This window comes from Sciurus carolinensis, chromosome 11 (genome assembly GCF_902686445.1).
Source record: "Sciurus carolinensis chromosome 11, mSciCar1.2, whole genome shotgun sequence".
NCBI lineage: Eukaryota > Metazoa > Chordata > Mammalia > Rodentia > Sciuridae > Sciurus > Sciurus carolinensis.
This window is the reverse complement of record NC_062223.1, coordinates 67,751,464-67,768,429: the sequence shown is the minus strand read 5'-3', so window position 1 is coordinate 67,768,429 and position 16,966 is coordinate 67,751,464. Positions and strand designations below refer to the sequence as shown.

At 39.5% G+C, this 16,966-nt stretch overlaps 2 protein-coding genes and 2 non-coding genes across 7 annotated transcripts in view; 3 read left to right on the top strand and 1 right to left on the bottom strand.

The window, feature by feature from the left end:
• The window catches only part of Trim66 (tripartite motif containing 66), a 58,337-nt gene extending 46,799 nt beyond the window's left edge, over positions 1–11,538 (bottom strand). For 2 of the 4 annotated variants that reach the window (XM_047518233.1, XM_047518239.1), the window contains exons 1-3: positions 11,384–11,538; positions 8,453–8,646; positions 2,688–3,006 (exon numbers count right to left, since the gene is read on the bottom strand). In XM_047518233.1, the coding sequence (XP_047374189.1) occupies positions 2,688–3,006; positions 8,453–8,458 (325 nt within the window). In that variant the 5' untranslated portion in view covers positions 8,459–8,646; positions 11,384–11,538. Of the gene's footprint in view, positions 1–2,687; positions 3,007–8,452; positions 9,563–11,383 lie in introns of those variants that run through there. The other 2 variants (XM_047518236.1, XM_047518234.1) reach the window with 2 other exon arrangements.
• A 46-nt stretch (positions 11,539–11,584) lies between these two features.
• Positions 11,585–15,755, top strand: Rpl27a (ribosomal protein L27a). Its single transcript, XM_047518246.1, has 5 exons — positions 11,585–11,672; positions 12,043–12,106; positions 12,397–12,472; positions 12,875–13,049; positions 14,034–15,755. Exons 1-5 carry the CDS (start codon positions 11,670–11,672, stop codon positions 14,160–14,162), a joined length of 447 nt encoding a protein of 148 aa, XP_047374202.1. The 5' UTR covers positions 11,585–11,669; the 3' UTR covers positions 14,163–15,755.
• Positions 12,616–12,745, top strand: LOC124960822 (small nucleolar RNA SNORA3/SNORA45 family). The gene has a single exon (XR_007104145.1). It is a non-coding gene; the product is annotated as a small nucleolar RNA SNORA3/SNORA45 family (small nucleolar RNA).
• Positions 13,800–13,931, top strand: LOC124960821 (small nucleolar RNA SNORA3/SNORA45 family). Its single transcript, XR_007104144.1, has one exon. It is a non-coding gene; the product is annotated as a small nucleolar RNA SNORA3/SNORA45 family (small nucleolar RNA).
• Positions 15,756–16,966: the final 1,211 nt, after the last annotated feature.

Sequence of the window (16,966 nt, the reverse complement as noted above, 5' to 3'; positions counted from 1 at the left end):
CCAAAAGCACAGGCAGCAATACAAAAAACAGGTAAATTAAGACTTCATCAAAATTAAAAGCTTGGGGTTGAGAATGTGGCTCATGGTAGAGTGCTAGTCTAGCTTGTGTGAGGCCTTGGGTTTGATCCCCAAGCACTACAAAATAAAACGTAAAAAAATAAAAACTTTAGTGCACCAACAAATTACAAAGCAACCCCCTGAATGTGAGAAAATATTTGTGAATTATATATCTAATAAGGAATTGATACTTAGAATATATAATAAACTCATACAATTCAACAACAACAAAGACCCCATTGAAAAAATGGGCAGAGCCAAGTGCAGCGGTGCACACCTGTAAACCTGGTAACTTGGGAGGATCACAAGTTTGGGGCCAGACTCAGGAACTTAGCAAGACCCTGTCTCAAAATAACAAAGTTTGAAAAGCTGGGGTTGTAGCTCAGTGGTTAAGCACCCCTGGGTTCAAACCCCAGTACCATAAATAAATAAATAAATAAATAAATAAATAACTGAAACTTATATCCATTAAACAATCACTCACCATTTCTCCCACCCACTGGCAACCACCATTCTACTTTGTGTTTCTACGAATTTGACTACTCTTAAGACCTCTTGTAACTGGAATCGTGGAATCACATAGTACTTGTTCTTTTGTGACTAGCTTATTTCATTTAGTGTAATGTCTTCAAGGTTCACCCATGTTACAGCATGTATCAGAAATTTCTTCCTTATTAAGACTAATACTCCATTATATGAATATATGGCATTTGTTTATTCGTTAATCTGTGGTGAACACTTGGGGTGCTTCCACCTCGTGACTATTGCAAATGCTTCTATGAGCATGGGTATACAAATATCTCTTCTAATTCCTGCTCTAAATCATTTTGGCTATATAACCAGAAGTGGAATTGCAGGATCATACGGTAATTCTATTTTAATTTTCTGAGGAACCACCATATTATTTTCCACAGCAGCTGTACTAATTTCTTTTCCAACACTGCATAAGGATTCCAATTTCTCTGTATCTTTTCCAAAACTTGGTATTATCCAGGTCTTTTTTGGTTTTTGTTTGTTTGTTTAATAGACATCATAATAAGCATGAAATGGTTGGTGTCTTACTGAGGTTTTGATTTGGATTTCCCTAATGATCAGTGATGTTGAGCATTTTTTTCACGTGGCTATTGGCCATTTATATATCTTCTTTGGGAAAATGTCTATTTAAGGCCTTTGTCTGTTTTTTAATCAGATTTTTTTTTTTATTGTTTAGCTGTAGGAGTTCTTTATATATATACTGGATATTTACCCAATAGTGCTTGTACTGTTAAGGCAAATTTAAGATTCACTATATTTATAAATCTCCTGTATTTCCAAGAGTTCTTTAATTAGGAAAGCCTGTTTTCCAGATAATTGAAGTACTTAAAAAGAAAAAGAAAGAAAATACATTTAATTTGCAAAAGTAAATATTAACAAAATTTATAAATAAGTTTAAATGTTAATTATAGTTCCTTTAAAAGTCATTGTTAAAATTTATTTCACTTATAAGTAGAGAAAGATTTGTAACTTAAAATTAAAAGCTTGATGAAGTTTAAATTGTAGGTTTAAAAATCATATATTAATTTACTTTTGTTTTTGTTTTATTTTTTGGTATTGGGGATTGAACCTAGGGGCATTTTATGACTGAGCTACATCCCTAGTCCTTTTATCATTTTTTACTTTAAGGCAGTCTTCCTAAGTTGCTGAGCCTGGCCTCAAACTTGCAATCTTCCTGCATCAGTCTCCTGAGTTGCTGGGATTACAGGCATGTACCACCATGTCCAGCTACATATTAATTTTAAAAATCAAAGTAGACCATATATTTTCTGTGCTCCAAACGCTCAGCAGGCTCAGAGAGGTTTCGTTGTTTGCCCACGGGTTCAGAGGGCTCAAAATCCAGATTTAAAGCAGAATGGCAATGCTTCAAAGAAAGCTACATTTGTGCTACAAATCACTCTGGAATAACTGCAGAGAATAAAAGAAATGGAAACCATCAAATATGATGTTTCTAATTGTTTCCATTTATTTAATTTTCTCACTGTACAATTTCATTCAACAGCTACTGTTCTGTGTTAGGGTGCCCTGTACTAGAATACTAAAATGAAGGGGCCTGCTTCCAGTCTTCAAGGACTTCACAGTTCTCAATTCAGATTGTTTCCTAGGAAACCTGACATTCAGGAGTAAGACACAGGCTCCCCCATGCTGGGCAGCAGCTTAAATACTGAATGGTTCACTAGTCAGTGTGATTCTGTTCAAAATCTCCTCCTTACTAACACTAGAAGTCCAGCTGTTCTCCCTCTGCCTTGGAGATTTAGTGAGCCAGGACACATCCTCTCCCATCTAGGGAGTCAGTCCCAACCTTGGCTACTCTATGGAAAGTAACTATTCCTGGGTTAAAACCTTCACAGGCTTCTCAGTCTACCACCAATTTAAGGAAATCCCAAAGATGAAAAGTTCCCAGCTTACAAAACAGATATATTAGGCATCAGAGGATTTGCTTTGTCTCACAGATTCCCCAAAGTGTTGCTTTCAGCAGTGAGTGTCCCTTGGGCATTTAAATTCTGACTCCATCTATGCCTGAAACTCAGTTCCTAGGAAACAGGAAGAAACCTGTTCTCTAGAAGGAAGTGAACTTGTGGTGTGTTTGTACTTACCATCTGTGACAGTCCCACAAGCCCTGGCAATATGCCCTAGCTCCTGCATCAAGCCCTGGAAGCAGTCCTTACAGAACAAATGTTGGCATGGTAGAAGCCAAGAGCCCTCATCTTGCACATCCTGTAGGCACAATGAGCACATCTGTGCCATAGCTTCCATCTGTCCACCCCTAGAGCAGGGTTTCTGGTCAGCTAGTGGATGTCTCTTAAGGTTCATGCACATGTCCACACCCACTCCTGTGCCTCTGCCTGGGACTGAAGCTTTTCCATTGACATCCTCAGGTGTGAAGCAGCGTGTAGAGCGAGCAAGCTCCACTCCCTGTAAGTAAAGCAAAAAGCAGACTGATTTACTACATTTGGAAGGGAGATATTCCTCAACAGGTCAGAGAAGCCTCAGACCACAGAGGTCCAGATCATGCACTTTCCCAGAGATGAAGACTTATGCCTCAGCTTCAACCCTGTACTTGGGCTCAGAGAATACAGCATCTGTGCTGTGAAAAACAAAGCCTGGAAGTATTTACTAGGTTGTGTCTTTCTGGCAAGTTTTGTTTGCCTTCAGATGTCCCAGATCTATCTATGCCTCTAATTATTGGTGGACAAGCTTGAACCAGTTTTTAACTTTTGAAAAGGGTACGAGATTTATTAAGTGCCAAGTTTACACTAGGTACTTTATAGACTATTTCAATCCTCACAACTACCCTTGGAAATGGTGATTATGATATTTTCACAAGTTAAATAAAACCATTAGGAAAAGGCTGAGGAAATTGGGGTTCAGAGAGGTGAGGTAATACACAGAGAGAAATTTCAAATCCAGTCTAATTTCAGACTTCACCCTCTGAACGACTAAAACATTCTCAAGCTGAGATTCACACAGAAGTTCATTAGTGCTCTCCAATAACTTTTTTAAATTAGATAATAGAATTTTTAAAGTGTGAACATTCTGAATCATCTACATACCCACCACGATAAGAAACTAGGAGCAGTATTGAGTTTATGATCTAGAACACAAGGCAATATTACTTGTCTCAGATTGATGAGGAAAGAGAGAGACAGGCAATATGCATTCTTGCCACATGAAGTCTAAATGATATTGTGACACACAATGATGAATATTACATGGTATTCGGAATAGAGAAAGTGGGGAAATTGAGTCATCGTCATTGTAACATGTTTGCTGAACTTATCTGCAACAGTGAGTGCCTCATTGAAGTTGAAGTGGGTTGTAGCGGCAATTTACTTTAGCAAAATATCATCTGTATATGGAAATTAATAGTTAATTTAATTGTTTTGGTTTTTAAATTTTTAATAACTATAAATTGTATTTGGAATTATAATGGCATAGGAGCTGAAACCAAAAGGAAGTTGTGTCTACTTTTACATTTGTATTTATTTAAGACACAAAACATAAATCATTTAATTCAATTTGGTATTCTGTAATCATCCAAGTTTGAGGAAAAAAAAACAAAAAACAAAAAAAACCTCAATTCAGCCCAAAGTTTTTGGGAACCAAACCCATTAAAGAGGAAAGGTGAAGGGGCTGTGAGGGGCCAGGCTGCCTAGAGTCTGAAAGATGCTATTACATAAAGTAATCAACAGATTATCACCTACAATTCCTTCTGGGGCTTGAGGAGTAGTTACTTCCTATAGAGCAGCCAAAGAAGCAGCCCCAGTAGAAGTGAGAGTGGTCTCTACTAGGAGGTTTAAGATGGCTAAGTTTATTAGACCACTGGTTCTCAAATATCTTGGTCTCTGAACTCCCTTACATTTTTTAATTATTGAAGACCCCAAAGAGGTTTTGTTTATGTGGGTTATATCTATTTCTATTTACCACATCAGAAATTAAAACTGAGAAATTTATAAGATATTAATTCATTTCAAACAATAACCCAGATTTGGGTATAGCTCGGTAGTAGAGCACATGCTTAGCTTGTAGGAGGCCCTGGGTTCAATCCCCAGCACCAAAAAATGTGTAAATTAAACTTTAAAAATAGGCAAGTGCAGTGTCACATGCCTTTAGTCTTAGTGAATGAGGAGTCTGACACAGGAAGATCACAAATTCAAAGTCAGCCTCAGTAACTTAACCAATATCCAATCTCAAAAAAGAAAAATAAAAAGGGTTGGGGATGTAGTCAGTGGTGGAGTATCCCTAGATTCAATCCCCAGTCCTCCACTCCCACCAAAAAAAAAAAAAAAAAAAAAGATCTTAAAAAATAAACCTCTTACATGTTAACACAAATAACATACTTTTTAGGAAAAATAACTATTTCTTAAAATAAATTTAATTAGAAGAGTGACATTGTTTTTTCATATTTGTAAACCTCTTTAATGTCTGACTTAATACGAGACAACTGAATTCCTGTATGGATTGCTTTTACAAACTGTTATAGTTTTGTTTACAGTACAGAAAGAAAACCCCGTCTTACACAGATAACATTTGAAAAAATGTACAGAAGTATTTCAATAGCCTTATCATATTTTATATTCTTTGGTACTACACAAAAATTCAGCAAGTAATAATTTCTTAAATATTAATTATAACATGGAAACTGAAACTACCTCAATGAACTTTACTGTTAAATTAAAATCCACTGATCTATCTCACACTGTGAACTGCTCTTTTACCTAAGCATAATTTTATAACATCAAGCAGTGATCATTTGGAAAAAACTGTTTCAGTGATATTCTAAATACTGACACATTTCATTACACAATTAACAAAAAAAAATCCAAACATTTTAATATCACTTCTAATTTCACTGGAAAATTCTTTAAGAATTAATGACTCTCACTATGAACTGTCAAGCTCATAGAGGCAGCTAAAACAACGGAATTCTAATTTTTGTTTGAAAGCTTAAATTTTATCATTGGCAAAATAAACTGCTTATTTTTGAGAAAAATATCTGCCAAAGTCCCAAGCCTGAATAACTCATTTGTTAGTTATTCTTTCCTCTAAAATTTCTGTTCCATGGGGAGGGAGAAGCTAGTTTAGCTTGCAACTCAGGTCAAAAGAAAAGCACAATACTTTGAGATGTAACAGAATTACTTTTTTCATACTTTTAATTTCTTCAAATAGAACATTAAAGACATGTAATCAAGAACTGAGATTTAAGCCAGGCATGGTGGTGCACACCTGTAATCCCAGTGGCTTGGGAGGCTAAGACAGGAAAATTTTGAGTTCAAAAGTCAGCCTCAATGAAAGTAAGGTACTAAGCAACTCAGTGAGACCCTGTCTCTAAACAAAATACAAAATAGGACTGGGGATGTGACTCAGTAGTCGAGTGCCCCTGAGTTCAATCCCCGGTACCAAAGGAAAAAAAAAAGAAAAAAGAAAAAAAAGAATTGAGATTTAATAAAATTGTTACTTCTACATCATGAACATTCTTGAGTTCAACTAATTTTTTTTTTTTTTTTTAATTTTTAAGGGTTGGTGTTTCAAACTCCTGGGCCCCAGTGATTCTCTAGCCTTAGCCTCCTGAGTAGCTGGTTCTATAGGTGCATGCCACCACACCTGGTTTAAACTAACTTTTTTTTTTTTTTTTTTAACTGCAAAGCCTAGTGGTTTACATGGTTTAATGCCCAAAGCACCAGAAGTTTTTTACATCATTGCTTTGGCACCATCAATGCAAATATTAACCCAGTGGAAAGATGAAAAAACACGTTATTATGAAAAAGTTTTGACCTTGTGGAACCCCAAAAGAGTCTCAAGGACTACTTCAGGGTCTAGAGACCACATTTTGAAAACTGCTGCATTCGATCTCAATCCTAAAAATTCAAAAAGTGGTGTGGCATTCCACCATCAGTAAGTACTACATGGGGTAAGAATATAAAGAAAAATGGGTTTCATTTTTGTTTTAGAAGAGCAATTGAAGTAACTCCACAAGGGTAAAAGAAGTAAAGGCACATTCAAGCAATGAGTTTCTGATATGAGGACAGAGGTCAAATAATCCCTTTCTTACCCCCTTCCTCTGGTTCCTTTTTACTGCAACTTAGCTCTTTCTCCCTGACCTAGGAGAGTGGAGGAGGTATAGTTTAGGAGACTGTACTTAAGACAGGAGCAAATTTAAATGTCTCCAGGAGCCAGGCAGTCCCCAATTGTGATTCTATGAATTTTCCCTAAATGTCATATATGAAAAACTTCTGGGAAAAAAAAAAAAAGCAAACAAAAATTCCTAAGCCTAGGGAAGTTGAAATGGAATTGGTAACTGTACATACTGCTGGTGCATAAATTGGTACAATCCACTTGAAAGAAACAGCAACATAACATGAATGATAAAAAATGTCTATACCCTATAATCCAGAAATCTCACTCCTGGGAATTTATTCTAGACAAAGTTATTTGACAGAAAAAGAAAAAACTATATATACACAAATGTTCACTGCATTCATGTCTCTAATAGCCAAGAACACAATAAAAACAAAAAAAATGAAAACAACACAAGAAAATGACTTTGTAATTATACTATATGCTGAAGGTAAATTACTCTTCAGCTGTTTAATTCTGAAGAATGGGTAGTATTACAGAAAAATTTTGTGGAATTAAATGAAAAGCAGAATACAAAAGTATTGATACACTATGACCACCATCTTTGCAAACAGCTATGTCTCCATGTAAGCAAAAGCTGAAAGGTGATAATCAGAAATGAAAACAGCATTGTGCAATGGTATGATTTGAGGTGTTTATATTTATGGTTTTTTTTTTCAGAAAAAATTTTAACGTACTATTTTTTTCTATTACAGGTATATTTTTAAATTCTTTCTGAAATAAATTTGGAATTCTGAGTTTTTCTCTAATTCTGACTTAAAAATGAACAGAAATCTGGTTTTCCCCATCTTGAATTAATAGTACTCTACTTTAAAAAAGAAAGCAACAGGGGCTGGGGTTGTGGCTCAATGCAAGAGGGTTTGCCTAGCATACATGAGATACTGTGTTTGATTCTCAACACTACATAAAAATAAATAAATAAAGGTACTGTGTCCATTTACAACTAAAAGAGAAAAAGAAAGAAAGAAAGAAAGAGAAAAAAGAAAGAAAGCAACATGAGTTCTAAACGTTCAAATCTAAAGATGGAGATCAAGAAGATGGGGCTGGAAGCATCCAAGCTATTGTTGCTGTCTGAAGGACTGATGATGAAATCAGGAACCCTGAGAGAAGGAAAAGGGAGAGGGGTCATCAGGCCTCTTTAGGATGGCAGTGTGTTGTCAAGGTCACTTGAAGAGAGTTGAGGTAGCAAAAAGTCAGCATCTCATTTATCTGCCTTACCAGGCTGCTGCCTGGCATAACCTCCCTTCCACTCATTTCACAGGTATTTTCTGGGGCCCTGAATTGCTGAGGGAGTCCAGATATCTGAGATGTCACAAGGCCATGCTCTCCTTCAGAGAAGATGTCACAGAGGATATCTCTCAGGGTTCATGTCCCATGTGTCTAGTAAGGAGGATGGGTCATCTAATGCCTAATATCCAGCTGCTGTTCACTTTTGCAGATATAGAACTCACCTTTGTATGTTCTCTCAAGAGTTGGTAGACTTAGGGAAACTGACCCATACTGAACAAACACAACATGAGCCATATGATTAAGTCACACTGTTCAGCCAGGTGGCTTGTAGGACAGAAGAGAGCTCCTCTAGAGTCAAGGAACTTGACCAATTTTCAGAAGCAGTACCCTAGCACCCAGAACCCTACCTTCACGCTTACAGTCTTGATCCTTGCTCTAGGCTCCACTTATACCTGAAGGTTACTTTCCATTCCCAAGTCTCTGTCCAGCTTACCTTCATTGACAGATCATCTTCCCAAGGGTAGTTTCTGGGTGGCTCAATTCATCCTGTGCACTTACACGCCAGTTTCCATGTCAAATAGAAGATGATCTCTTCTTAGATCTTGCCCTCCCACTCCCAAGACTCCTCTTTCTGCTGGCCACAGGCAGTATATGATTAAGTTTGAAGGAGTGATGAATACCATAATGCTGTGAGGTCAGAGAGGGAGTGGTCACTGAGGTAAAAGCAGACCCAGGCTCTGTATCTTACCAGCTGTACATCCTCTGACAAGTAACTCAGTTCTGTGCATTTTTTCATGCATAAAATGAGGCTGGTATAGCTGAATTCTCAGGCAGATGCATTTGTGAATTAAGGTTCTTTGAAAATGTTGAGTCTATTATTGTGACTAGAGTTCTGGGAAGAAGCAGAATAGGGTGGGCCTTAAAGGTTGAGAAAGATTCAGGCTATGCAGTTAGGAAGAGGAAGGATACTCCAGGCATGAGCAATGACATGAGAAAAGGCAAAATGGAGACAGAAGTAAAGTATGGCTGTGATAGAAAGCTTGTGGAAGAGAGAATCTGAGGTAAGGTCAGATAGGTAGGTAGGCTTATTTTGTTGCTATTAGGGAGATACTGAAATTTTTGATCACATAGAAGAATGAAAGTTATGTCTTGGGAGTACTAACCTGATGGAAAACCTGATGGAGGGATAGAATGCAGGTAGTGTGATCACAGAAGAGTTTGAAAACTCCAGATAAAAGGATGAGGATCTGAATGAAGATAGTGGCACTAGGGCTGAAAAGGAGGAAGTAGATTTGAGAGATACAGAATTAAAAGAATGGTGACAGTGTATAAGAGCAAGTAACGGCTTAGGAACCATTTTCAGGCCTGAACTCATTATCTAGATGGACAATGATGCCTCTCACCAAGATAAAAGAAATAAAGAAGGTACCAGTGAGCAGGGAAGAGTGTGTTCTTTGGATATGTTTATCTGTAGAATTCAAGGGATGCTAACCAGTAATAAGTGACTGTATGGGTTAGAGCTCAGCAATAGAGATGTGAATTGAAGTCACCTGAGGTGACCATGTACTGTGAAAAGATAAGTGGGAAAAGGACAGAAGGCTGAGGAATGTCAACATTTAAATGGAAGACAAAGTTAAGCCCAGCATGGTGGCACACTCCTGTAATCCCAGGGATTCAGGAAGCTGAGGCAAGATTATTGCTAAATCTGAAGCCCCTTGGCAATTTAGCAAGGCCCTAAGCAACATAGTACAATCCTGTTTCAAAAAAAGAAGACAAAGGGACTGGAGTTGTAGCTCAGTGGTAGATTGCCCTGGGTTCTATCTGCGGTGCCAAATAAATAAATATAAAAAATTAATGGTGGACAAAGTTAGAAGGTGAAAAGCTGGACCTGGTGGCACACACACGTAATTGCCCTTAGGAGGCTGAGACAGTTCACAAGATCACAAGTTCAAGGTCAGCCTAGGCAATTTAGCAAGACCCTGTCTCAAAAAATAAAACCAACCAACCAAAACAAAACATAAAAGGGGGAGAGGATGTAGCTCAGTGGTAGAGCACTTGCCTAGCATGCACCAGGTCCTCAGTTCACTCCCCAGCACTTGGGGGAAAAAAAAAAGATGAACCTGAAAAGACTGAGAAGCAGCCAGATAAAGAGGAAGACAAGAGTTTTTCTTAAAAAGATGTCAAGAGTAAAAGTACAACAGGAAGAACACGTGATATGAACAGAAAAGCCCATACAATTTGGCAATTCTGTTTTATTGATTACCTTAATAAAATAATCCCCTTTAAGTATGGGGGCTGAGAGCAAGATTGCAGGAATTAAGCAAGGAACAAAAACTAGCAAAAGGTCAGAATTTGGGGGAGTTTGGCTGTTAAGAGCAAGAATAGAAACAGGGAAAATTAAGGAAATTTTAGCTAGAATATACATTAGCTGAAAGGAGCAAAGCAGAAAAAATAAATACACTCACAGAATAATTGAGGGGATGGGATCTTTAACACTGGTTGAAGAAACTACTAAAGACAAGAGAAGATGCCTTTTCTATTAGGGAAGAAATGCTCACTTGTTGAACATGTACTTACAAATTGCCAGGAACTAGGAGTGCAAGGCTTTAAAAAAAAAAAAAAATCCTTGAACCCTTAAAGAATTTGGTCCAGGGCTGGGATTGTAGTTTAGTGGTAGAGAGCTTGCCTAGCACCAGTGAGGCACTGGGTTCAATCCTCAGCACCACATAAAAAGTAAATAAATAAATAAAATAAAACAGATTAAATTCTAAAAAAAAGAAAAACAGAAAAAAGAAAAAAAAAAAAAAGAATTTGGTCCAGTAGGGAAGACCAATGAAACCTAATAATTATGTAAGAGCTATGTACTAGATGGTGTGGTAGTACAGGTGAGCAAGTGAGAAGCTCTGATTGAACTGATAGGAGAAGTTTCACAAAGAAAATGCTTGCATAGGGTATCTGGCTCAAAAGAGGAAGGAGTCTGGGGCATCCCAACCAGGTTAGGAGGAAAAATCAAAAGCGGCATTTAGAAAAAGTATTTACAAGGTCTGGGTCCCTGAAAAACGTCCCTGGCTCCCTGTTTAAACTGGAGGTGATACCCGTGACGATAACACAAGGGCAAAGGAAGTTGGACGAGTGCCCACTCAGAAGGGTGGCCCGCAGGTCCCCGAGGCAGTAGGGCACTGCAGAAACGACGCCCAAAAGCTGCAAACAGGCGAGCACACTGAGGGTTAGACGGTGCCTCGGGCTCCTCACTGCGGTCGAGGAAGCAACCAACGACTGGACCCAAGCAGAACATTAAGAACAGGGGAGGCGCGTGGGACCACTCAGGGCTGGGGCATTAGGCCAGGAGCTGAGAGATAAAGAGGTCCTTCGTGTCAGCCTAGGCGGTTCCCGGGCCAGGGCGCCAGGAAATGGCCTGGCTCACCTTGGTCCTGGCGGTACAGCAACCCAAGGCCTAGATTCCTCAACCATTTTCAGCATCCGAGCCAGATACAACGGGCTACAACAAGAAGAGTTCCCCGGCACAGATTGTGAATACAACAACCCTCAGAAAGAGGATACTGTCTGCGGGAATCGGAAACCCGCGAGACCAAGGAGGCCCCGCCCGAGGACGGCCTCCTTGCCGGAAGTGAGGCACACTGGCCCCGCCCCCTATCTTGATACCTCGCGAGACTTCAAGAAGGCCTTCCTTTTTCGTCTGGGCAGCCGATATGGTAGGTGTTTCTTGCGTGGCCTCCGCTTTCTTGCAGTCAGCGACGCGGAGCTCTACTTGCTGCCTCCCAGCCACATAACCCGGTCTTCAGATTATGCGTGACTGGACGCAGGGCAGGATGGCTGGCGTGTACCCGGGGCGGGGATCACGGTGCCGCGTGTTGGGCCCAGGTTCGGATCTTTGAGACACGAGGGCCGGAGCGCCCGGGCGCCGCCCTTCGGGACCGTCTGGCCAGCCAGTATTCTCAGCTTTGCCGAACGCGACAGAAGTCTGGTCCTTGTCCCCAGCCCTGCAGGCTTGTCTCAGGCTGGCAAGCATTATTCCCTACCCTTTTTCTTAGGCTTTATCAATAAGCTCCTTTTCCCACGCAGCCTTCCAGACTGAGGAAGACCCGGAAACTTCGGGGCCACGTGAGCCATGGACATGGCCGCATTGGTAAGTTCCTCCTGTTCGGTTTTATGTTGTGTTTCGAGAGCTCAGAAGCTAATGTAGCTACGGAGACCTTTTTGCGGTCGAGTCGGGATTGAATTGAACATTTGTTCACTTATTTTTTCTCTTTGAGGATCTTTTGCTATTCCAGTTTTAGAGAATTTCACACCAATAAGATTTGTAAATTGGGAACAGCTTAAACTAGGCACAGAAGTGGGGAAGTGCTCTGTTTGGCCAAGATAGTATCCAGGGACTGGTGAGGGTTAAGTGAATCATGTAGCTTTGTATTCCTGCAGGCAAGCACCGGAAGCACCCAGGAGGCCGGGGTAATGCTGGTGGCATGCATCACCACAGGATTAACTTCGACAAATAGTGAGTGTTTCTTGAACTGTGCTTTCGCTGACATTGCCCTTTTAGATGAGGGGAGCTTAGAACATAGGTGGAAGTTAGCCTCCTAAAAATCTTGCCTATTACTGAATTTGCCAAGTTAACTCTTGATGTGAACTGAGAAACTCAGCGAGGCTAGAGTCACGCTTGGGTATTGGCTATTGCCTCAGTGTGCTAGAGTCCTCGAAGAATAACTGCTGACCTTATTCACTGACTGTGGGCTTCATGGCACAGCCAGTCACCAGGTTAGTGACATGAACTAACAACTGTTAGATTCACTGTTCTTCTAGGAGACCTGTATTACAAAAGTAGATATTCTATGGAGTGCTTCAAATGTAGCTTCTTAGTGAAGTGAGGATATGAAGATGGTTACCGTTTCTTTCCCAGTCACCCAGGTTACTTTGGGAAAGTTGGTATGAGGCATTACCACTTAAAGAGGAACCAGAGCTTCTGCCCAACTGTCAACCTTGATAAATTGTGGACATTGGTCAGTGAACAGACACGAGTAAATGCTGCCAAAAACAAGACGGGAGCTGCTCCCATAATTGACGTAGTGCGATCGGTGAGTGATTTAAGTATTAATTATAAAGTTCCTTTGTCCTTATAAAATTCTGAGTTGATACACTTATCTTCTTATGTCTCCTATACCTCTCTGATTACCTACTAGAAAATACAGACTTTGGTAGAATTGGTTATGACCAGAATGGAATTTTTCCCCACTCTTTTCCTTGTCTTGGTTGTATTTTTGCTCTCAGAAGTAAACATTCAGAGAATGCATATCCTTTGCATTTCTTGCTTGTGTTTCAGGCAAAACCTTTAGAGAGTAATCCTTCCTTTCAAATTTATTTCAGTTCATTTTTGCTTAAATATCTTTCTAATCAGTAATCAGTTCATATTGCCATTGTCCTGATTCTAATAATTTTACATTTCTTGGCTTGAGCTGTAGCTGGCTCTAGACTTGTCAAGAGTCATGGCTCTTGTCCCTTCATGTTCCTTAAAAATAAAATCTTAGTTGTTATTCAAGACCTTACATTTTTATGAAGCAATTTCCCCCCCTTAAACTTTGTATATCTTTGGGGGTTTTCAGGTCCTGGTGTTAGTCTTAACTTCCATGGAAGTTAATCATGGAAATAATCTTTAAGCAGGCCCAAACCCTGGGGAGATACTCAGGTAGCTTTAAATTTTTGTTCCCAGCCTATTTAATGTTTTTTTGAGCAATTTTGGTGGTCAGGACTTTGAGCATTGCTGGGAATGCATCTTTCCTTTTTTACTTAACAAGGAAAATTGAGCATGAGAGGGAGATCTGTGCTTTGCCGAGACTAGAGTCACATCCTGACACAGAACTTGTCCTGGTGTGCTACAGTTCTCGGAGATAATTTGCTGGTCTTGATTCACTGGGGGTAGCAGCCAGTGTTCCCCATTAGTGCCCAGATCAGAAACATACCCTACCTGGGACCTCAAAAGTTAATGTTAGCTTCTTTCCTTGTGCCCATAAAGAAGTTGGTATGTGGCTTGGTGTGTTATACATCCTTTTCTCTTCTTCTAGGGTTACTACAAAGTTTTGGGGAAGGGAAAGCTCCCAAAGCAACCTGTCATCGTGAAGGCCAAATTCTTCAGCAGAAGAGCTGAGGAGAAGATTAAGGGTGTTGGGGGTGCCTGTGTTCTGGTGGCTTAAAGCCACATGGAGCTCTGGAGGTTCATTAAACGCTAACAAATTCTTTTCCTTTGTGGTCCGAGTAGGTATTTTGGCATCTGTACTTTAAACCTATATGTTGCATGTTAGAAACCCACTTTATAGGTCTTAGGCACATGAGGGACGTGGTGGACTTTCTGCTGGGTCCCTTCATAGCATATAGTAGAAATAGCACCAACACTTAAGAGGCATTAGCTAATTAAACCTTTTAGTTTTTTATTTTTTCAGTTGTGGACAGACACAATACCTTTATTTATTTTTATGTAGTGATGAGGGTCAAACCCAGGGCTTCACACATGCTGTGTGAGCACTCTGCCCCTGAGCCACAACCCCAGCCCGCTTTTTTAGTTTTTAAAGTGGAATGAAATACATGTTAAAAGGCCTACTAGCATTGTATACTGAATTTTACAGAAAGTGCAAGCATGCACCCTTAACTGTTTTGTGGGGTTAGAAAGAGAAGTTTAGTTTTGATGGTGCATGATCTTCACAAGATTTTGATCAATCACACTGAAAAGTAACAGTGTTAGAACTGAGGGAGTACAATTACTTGATTGCTAAGTGTAAGATTTTTTTCCATCTGGCTCCCTCCTGTTGGACCAAACCATTCTAGTTACAACCAGGATATTCTGAATCAAAATCTTAATATATGGTGCCCAGCAATTCGAATATATCAAAATGCATTGGATTCTGCAAAGCAAATGTCAGATTCATGTCCCTATACATAAAGGGTTTTGATGTTCAAAGAAATAATGAAATTGTTCATATTTTTAGTCTGAAATATGGAGAAGACTGAAAAATCCTGAGGACCAGAAACTAGATTTGTGTTTTTTAGTTTGTATGTTTTATGATAGTAAAACAAAATACTTGTTTATAAATAGGTGTCAGGATAAATTATAATTTGTTACAGCTTTAATGGCTCTTCCTGAAGTTTATAAGAAGTCAGGAAAATTTTTCAGTTGGATACTTTTAAAACTGGCTTGTCCCTGGTCCCATGGGGCATGCCTGTGATTCCATTGGCTTGGGAGGCTGAGGAAGGAGGATCTTAAGTTCAAAGCCAGCCTCAACAAGAGCAAGAGCAAGGAGCTAATAAGCAATTTGGTGAGACCCTGTCTAAATAAAGTACAAAATAGGGCTGGGGATGTGGCTTAGTGGCCTAGTGCCTCTGAGTTCAATCTCCAGTACCAAATTTTTTTTTTAATTGATTGTCCAAGGCTGGGGCTGTGTGTAGCTCAGTGGCAGAGTGCTTCCCTGGCATATTTGAGGCACTGAATTGGATCTCCAGCATCGCATTAAAAAAAAAAGGCATGCTGTCCATCTACAACTACAAAAAAATTTTTTTTTTAAACTGAATCGTCTGGGTTTGCATCTAAATGTCTGATGGAAAAAGGTGAAAATACAGGCTCTTTCTAATATGGAACCTGAGACCAAAGAACTGCGCAGGCAGTCAGAATTAAGAAACTGATTTCTACCCAACAGCTGCATGACTTTCAATGCTCAATCTAATTTCCTCATCTTTATATTTCAGTTAAAATTGCCTACTTGAGCACTTTGTACAAATAAAACCGAAAGCCTACACTTAGCCTTTGTTTTTGACTTTTAGGTGTAAAATTTTAAGGAAGGGAACAGATTAAGGAATCGGTTAATCTTAATGTTTTGTCAAGTGGGAAAGTAAGTGGTCCAAGCAGAGGGAATAGCAAAATGATGAGTCAGGAAACTAATCTGCAAAGGTTGGGCAAGTGGAATGTGCCATGTGGGATATGAGCCTGGAGAAAAGAGGACTGACCAAGATGTAGTTCAGGGACTGAGGCGGCTAAAGGCAGCAACAAAATGGGAATGAGGGTGGAAAGGTAAGTTTCAAAAGGCACAATGGTCAGAATTTGGTTACTGAATTGAATATTGAGCAGACCACAAATGATCAAGCATGAAAGGGTGGAGTATTGGAGGAAGGTGAACAGATTGCTGGCATCCATATGTATTAAATTCAGAAGTCATTAGTATTGTAAATGGGAATCTTCCCCCTCCCCAAGCCACTTCCATCTGTTTTAGAGGACAGCTGCTAATCTGAGTCTCCTTGTATCTAGCATAAAAAAGCTTGGACAGATGTCTGGTATTAATTTTAAATGACTGAGTGACAATTTATTTCCTTATGCATCTAGACAAACCTTAACGTTTTGATGGGTATTTCAGTTTAGAGTGAAAGGGCCCACTGCTAACAGTTGTTCTACATCTTGGAACCAGATTAAGAAGTAGTTTGGAGTCCCAATGCACCCGAGTTGCAGAGTACTTTCTTGAACCCACAACCCACTAGTGTTTATTTCATGAGACTACCCTAGGGTTCATTGGCCTATCCGGTGGGCAGTTGATTGATTCATCAGCACTATATTCCTTGGCTGGCTAGTACAGGGATTGGAAAGGTCCTCCCAGATGTGAGAAGCACAGCTTTATCAAGTATCCTGACTTGCTGGCATTAAAACTTTTTGTTCATGTCCCTCTTAAAATGTGAAAATGGTGTTACCTAGCATGGTAGATTCACACTCAATCTTACAAGCTTGGATTGCAAAGGATATAATCTCTGACCCAATGTGTATGTTCTTTGAATATATTTTCATCCAGATCTCAGGTGCAGATGTAATTTAGGACTTAAGAGGAAATGCCATGCAATTTACAAATGCAGTTCATCAAAATCGGCCAGATTTAAGCTTTGAATTCAAGTAAATATTAATTCCTGTTAAGTGCCTAGCCCAAGCGCAGTCAGCCTCTGGGACTGAAACAAGCTGAGCAGTTAC

Bases quoted from the DNA above. Each gene is read 5' to 3' on its own strand.
- Rpl27a (XM_047518246.1), top strand. The intron at 12,473-12,874 runs GTGAGTGTTTCT...TTTCTTTCCCAG, and splicing joins AGGATTAACTTCGACAAATA to TCACCCAGGTTACTTTGGGA. The intron at 13,050-14,033 runs GTGAGTGATTTA...CTCTTCTTCTAG, and splicing joins TAATTGACGTAGTGCGATCG to GGTTACTACAAAGTTTTGGG.